Source organism: Gorilla gorilla, chromosome Y, assembly GCF_029281585.2.
Source record: "Gorilla gorilla gorilla isolate KB3781 chromosome Y, NHGRI_mGorGor1-v2.1_pri, whole genome shotgun sequence".
Taxonomy (NCBI): Eukaryota; Metazoa; Chordata; class Mammalia; order Primates; family Hominidae; genus Gorilla; species Gorilla gorilla.
In genome coordinates, this window is record NC_073248.2 from 34,736,248 (window position 1) to 34,741,597 (window position 5,350).

The following is a 5,350-nucleotide window of genomic DNA, read 5'->3' on the forward strand; positions in this document are numbered from 1 at the left end:
CCAACTAAGCTGTCTTTTGCTTTTACCTCCCCCACTCTGTCCTGTAGGAAGAATCTCAACACATCCCACACCCATTCACTCTACAACTTTAGAGGCCCAGCTCCAACGCAGACTGGTTATTTCCATGAAGAGAATAAAGCACATGGATCGATCAATTCATTATGACACCCGAATAAAGTGGATAAACATACACACACACACACACACACACACACACAGAGACACACTCACACACACACAGACACAGAGTCACACATCCTTGAGAATGTTTATTTTTCATTCCATACAATCCAAGTTTACCCCCCTTCCTGTCTGACTTTTTGTGACTCGATCTCTTTTTCCTTACGTTCCTGTGCATAAGACCATGCTGAGTACTGCCATCCTGCATACTGTCATAACTTTTCAGGAGTTCTGCTGTATTAGGTAAAGTCTGATGCTCCATCGTATTCAACTCAACATCTGGGATCCCCTAGAGAAACACAAACGCATGTCAAAACGCATTTTCTCTGAGCCAAACTTTGAAATGTTTCAACTGTGGGGCCCGCTGAGAAAAGGATATCCCTTTCCCATTTGTGTTCTCTGAAACTTCCTCCTACCATGTGTTACAAACTGTTCTGCGCAATCCCTGCCCTATTCCCAGTATTCTCTGTGAGGGGAGTCAGCTAACAAGACGCACTGTACACTAAAAGCACACAGAAGTCTGATGGGGCAACAGCTTAAGGAAATCCATCAATCTAAACAGTCCTCTGTGGTTTGGGGTAAGGATGACCGGGACGCACATTCAGGGAGCCCAATCTTATGGGATTGGTAGGATGAGTGCCGGTGGGGTTGACAGCCATGGAATCAAGTGCCACAGACTGAAGTGAATGATTTTCAGCTTTCCTTCTCAGTGATTCTGGAAATGGACGATGCTTCCCTGGGCTTAAGACCCCACAGCTACAACCTGCTTTGCAGTGCAGTCTCTAATGTGCCTTTTTCAGCCCAATGCCACGGATGTCCTGGATTCTGTCACTCTCTGTATTCCTCTCAAGGAATTTCTACATGTACGAAAGGAGCCTCAATTTCTACATTTCTGAAATGAGCACCCAGGCTCCCTGAATAGACCGGTGTGTCAACCCCCTTATACTGGGCATCAAACAGCTCCAGTTCCAACTAACGGCTCACCTGACATCTCTGTTCCCTCTTCAGGTGGCTTCATCCTCTTGTAGTATTGCAGGGGATTGCGCCACAGGTCCTTACATAGGATCTGTCAGGGGACTCAATCGGGAAAGGCCTCATCAGGGCTCAGAAAGGTGAACCAAGCAGCTGGGAACACACCGGGGTCATTTCTCATGTTTCCCAGTGAGGACTCACCTCAGCAATCCTGTTAGATCCTGCGAAGTTGTGGTCAGAGAACCAGTTGAAGAAGTTAAGGCTGCTGTTGCGGTGTCTGCGGCGATAGGCTTCCACTTCATAATCCGGATGCCACTCAATTGGAGTGGAATGAGAAGCCCTGTATTCTACAGAGACAGGAGTTTTTGTGGGAAGGGGGCTGGATCACATTGGCAATGATCCACCCACCATCTTCCTTCCACTACCCATCCTGGGAGCCACCTGTCACCTGTGATGTTCACCAGATATTCCTTGGTAATCACTTTATTCTGGAAGTAGGGGTTACTCCGAAAGAACAACATGATCTTGCAGAGATGAACAGGATGCTTCTCTTCTTCCACCTGTCAGGACAAGGTGGAGAAAGCTTAAATACGTTTTCGGGTGAGGTGCCCACCCACTCTTGCTTACAGGAATGAATTATTTCCCTTACCCTCCCCCGCTAAACCCTCTAGCCTCAGTCTTCCTGGCCTCACCTCCAGGCTGACCATGTAGCTCAGCATGTCTTCATCTTCGTCAGTGATCAGGGCTGACATCTGGGGGTGGTTTGCAATCTGATTTAGGTCAAAGAGACTTTACACACGATGGAAGGAAAAGCGAGCAGCAACAGGGAAGAAGGCCTAAGAGCACCCAGAGGCTGGGGTAGGGAATTTCTCAGATCTGCTTCCATGTATGATCTCCTTTCGCCTCCCCCTCCCCATAAACTAAGGCCTCTTGCCTTCACAGAGGGTGTATAATTCTGAGGCTGACTGCACTGACATGGGGAGGCGCGATTTGCAGAGACTTGCTGGTGTCTGAGGAGTGGCACAATCTGCTTATAGCCGAAGACGCCCAGTCCCAGAACACACTAGCAAGGGGCAGCAATCACACTCCCTTAAAAATAGCTTGATTCACTGAAAAACCTCTTCTGGTCTGAACTCGCTTCTGCTCTTCAAAAAGATGCCCCAAACGTCTGCTGCTCGGCATCACCAAGGGTTTCTCTGCCGCATGCAGGACAATAGTACCCACGCCTGCTCCGGCTTTCCACAGCCACATTTGTCCGTGGCAACTCCCCTTTGTTCCCCAAAGAGTCACATCGACGCCGAGCTGCCCATCGGTTACTTACACTTCCCCGAGAGCACCTCTCCACTAGAAAGGCCGAAGAAACACTGAGAAGGATACAACATTGGCCCAGAAGCCAGGGACGCTCTGGATGACGGCGCCTCTGCGGTCTAGGTGGGGCTTGCGCCTCCGCTCCATCTTTTCCCTCTGCCGAGAAAAGGCCTTCCTGGCTTGGGCATTAACCGGCTCCAGCTCCACCTGAACGGCCAGCAGCTCCTCCAGTGCAGACTCTGGGGTCATGGGCCCAGGGCCAGGCTGTGCCCGCTGGGCCTCCTCCTGCCGCTCCACGAGGCCCTCCTCCTCCGCCACCACCTCCACCTCCGCCATTATGTCATCCAACAGCAGCACCGCCTCCTCCCCCAAAGCCGCCTGCTCACTCTCCACCCCGGCCGCCCCCTCCTGTACAGCCTCCATCCTGAAGGCGATGCCCTCCTCCGCACTCGCACACACCAAGGCCTGTGCTGCCCGACCCACGCCACAGGAACCCTGCCGCAGCCTCTATGGCACCCGGTAGGTCAGCGAGCCCTCAGGGCGCATGCGCCGGGCTTCCAGGCGCCCCCTAAGGGACTGCGCGCGAAGGGCCAAGGGGCCGCAACCAGACAGACTTCCTCCCGTCGTGGCCAATCAATGGGAGGGCGGTGGGCGTCTCCCTGGGCGGCACAGCCACTGGCGGGCCTGCATCTCCAGTCCCCCATCTCCCGCCTTCCCTGCCCAAGCCTCCTCCGAGAAGCCCTTGGAACTTGGGCTGGGTAGCTCGGCATCCAGGCACACGCGGGCTGCGTGGCCTTTGGAATTGTGGCCATGGCAGCCCTGTGCCCTGACATTCTGAGTGTGGCAAGCCATGAACATCTCTATGTGTCACGAACACAGGAATCATCTCTCTTCGTTAGGCAGGCCAGGTAGATGGTACGGAAGTAATACTGCAGATCCAGAGAACTCTTCTCTGGTTGCTGGGGCAAGGGCGGCAGGGGTGTCCTGGGGGAAGTGTTCGGGGCGGGCACGTGGGAGGAAAGTCGCCTGCCTGTGCTGAGGTGGAATTGATCTGCTGTAGAGGCCAGAGCCCCGGCACACACTCTCGCAGATTGAGGCAAATAGAGGCTCCGAGTACCATGCTTCCTCCCTGAGGATGCTGTACTCCAAGGAGCATTCCAAAGGGCCTCTTGTCCTATGCCCTGGGCACACCAGAGGCCAGCCGCCAGGGTTGGCCATTGTCGACCTGCGCGCACGCTGTTGTGCACTGCCTTGCCGACCCAGAGGCTCCCGCAGCCGCAGCAGCGGCTGCGGTGCCTGCTGCTGGGGCTCTGGAAGCCCAGGGGCGGGGCCTCTGGCTCCCAAGCTGCTGTGCGCAGTTGAGCCTGCTGGGGACCCGAGCCCTATGGCCAGTGCGGGATCTGCGGGTCCAGAGGAGCTCCTCAGGACACCTGGGTCCACGTAGGTGCGGGACTAGTTTCTCAGCAGGGCGAGGGCCGTGGGTCTTTCAGGGAGCGGGTCTGCTGGGGAGCGGGTCCCCAGAGCCTACGGGTGCGGGGCATGGGCTGGGCTGGGCTGCGCAGGCCCAGAGTCTGTGGGAGCACCCAGGAGAAAACCGTGTTCAGGCTGGAGGCAATGCTGGAGAGGACGGCCGGGGTACAGAGCAAGGAGGCGGCCTTGGAAGAGGAGGCGGTGCTGAAGGTGGAAGACATCATGGCTGAGGTGGAGGTGGTGGTTGAGGTGGAGCCCGACGTGGGGTGGCATAAGGAGGGCCAGCGGGCACAGCCTGGCCCTGGAGCGAGCACACCGGGGCCGTCAATGGACTCGCTGGAGGACCTTCACTTGGAGCTGGGCTCCGTGAATGCCCCAGGCCACAGACCATCTCCGCCTTGTGGGCCAGAGCCATATCCCTGCGGCTGCCGATTTGGGATCGCTGGCAGCAGGGGATAGCCATCGGGCTTCAGGTGGTATGGGGGCCGTTTGGGGGGACGAGCCAGGTGGGAGGCGCGTGGGGTCATCCAGGAGGCAGTGGATGGGGGACAGCGTGGTAGCCGAGGCCACGTTCCTGCAGCTGTGAGGGCAGCTCGCTTGTAGCAGCCCTGGGAGCACGTGGTAGGGAAGGGGAGCCAAGGCCAGCACTGACAAGGGAGAATCGCGGCGCCAAAGTCCCTTTGCGCACAGCCCAAATTCGAAGGACACGTTTCCCTGGGAACGTCCCTGGAGGACGAGGAATCTGTATGCCATTGCCAACCACTGAACCACCCCTGCTCTCCGTGCCTGTTTCCAGCTGGCTCATCCCAGAAACACGAGGTGCTTAAGACGGGTTCGCGGCGCATGGGGTTGCCGACCACCTCACGGCAGGCACCAGCTCTGCAGATACGCATTCTTCGCACTGCAGGCACTGCACTCAAACGGGTGTAGGCCCTGAGCCTGTATAACTTCCTTTGGACCCACGCAATTCCCTTGGAGAGCGCCAGGCACGACCCTGCAGTCGCTTCTAACTACAAGGCTTCCGTCAAGTGAACAGGCCCGCCCCTCAGGGAGACTAGGATAAGAGGACACCACACAGCCGGGAATCAGCGGAGCATGTCCAGCACCCAGCACAGAAAGGCCTGCTGCAGCTCAGAAACCTAGAGAAGCAGCTGCCTCACACCACCCCCCGCCCCTCCTGTCCCTCAGCTGCAACCACCTGCCCACTTTTTCTGCCTCCCGTCTCTGGTCTGCCCAGGCCGTCTTGGCCGGGGTCCACCCACTCCAAAAACCACCACAGTTGGGGCATTGCCTCCTTGCCAGATAGCGATAGAGGCCCGACAATGAAGGGTGACTGGCCAAATGTCTGGGAGATGGCCCTGCTCCACAATGTCTGTACTCTTGCAAAATTGCAAGGCGTCACGAGGCTTGCCCACCCAAT

The 5,350-nt window shown here is 56.7% G+C and overlaps 1 protein-coding gene across 1 annotated transcript; it reads right to left on the minus strand.

Moving 5' to 3' along the window:
• Positions 1 to 256: 256 nt before the first annotated feature.
• LOC129530275 (testis-specific Y-encoded protein 3) lies at positions 257 to 3,045 on the minus strand. Its single transcript, XM_055377134.2, has 6 exons — positions 2,530 to 3,045; positions 1,845 to 1,922; positions 1,601 to 1,712; positions 1,354 to 1,499; positions 1,165 to 1,246; positions 257 to 469 (listed from the first exon to the last, which is right to left on the minus strand). Exons 1-6 carry the CDS (start codon positions 2,881 to 2,883, stop codon positions 453 to 455), a joined length of 789 nt encoding a protein of 262 aa, XP_055233109.1. The 5' UTR covers positions 2,884 to 3,045; the 3' UTR covers positions 257 to 452.
• Between the last annotated feature and the right edge of the window lie 2,305 nt (positions 3,046 to 5,350).

Coding starts and splice junctions, on each gene's coding strand:
- LOC129530275 (XM_055377134.2), bottom strand. CDS start 2,883: ATGGAGGCTGTACAGGAGGGGGCGGCCGGGGTGGAGAGTGAGCAGGCG. Junction 1,923..2,529: donor CTGGCTTCTGGGCCAATGTT/GTATCCTTCTCA, acceptor GACCTAAATCAG/ATTGCAAACCACCCCCAGAT. Junction 1,713..1,844: donor GCTACATGGTCAGCCTGGAG/GTGAGGCCAGGA, acceptor TTGTCCTGACAG/GTGGAAGAAGAGAAGCATCC.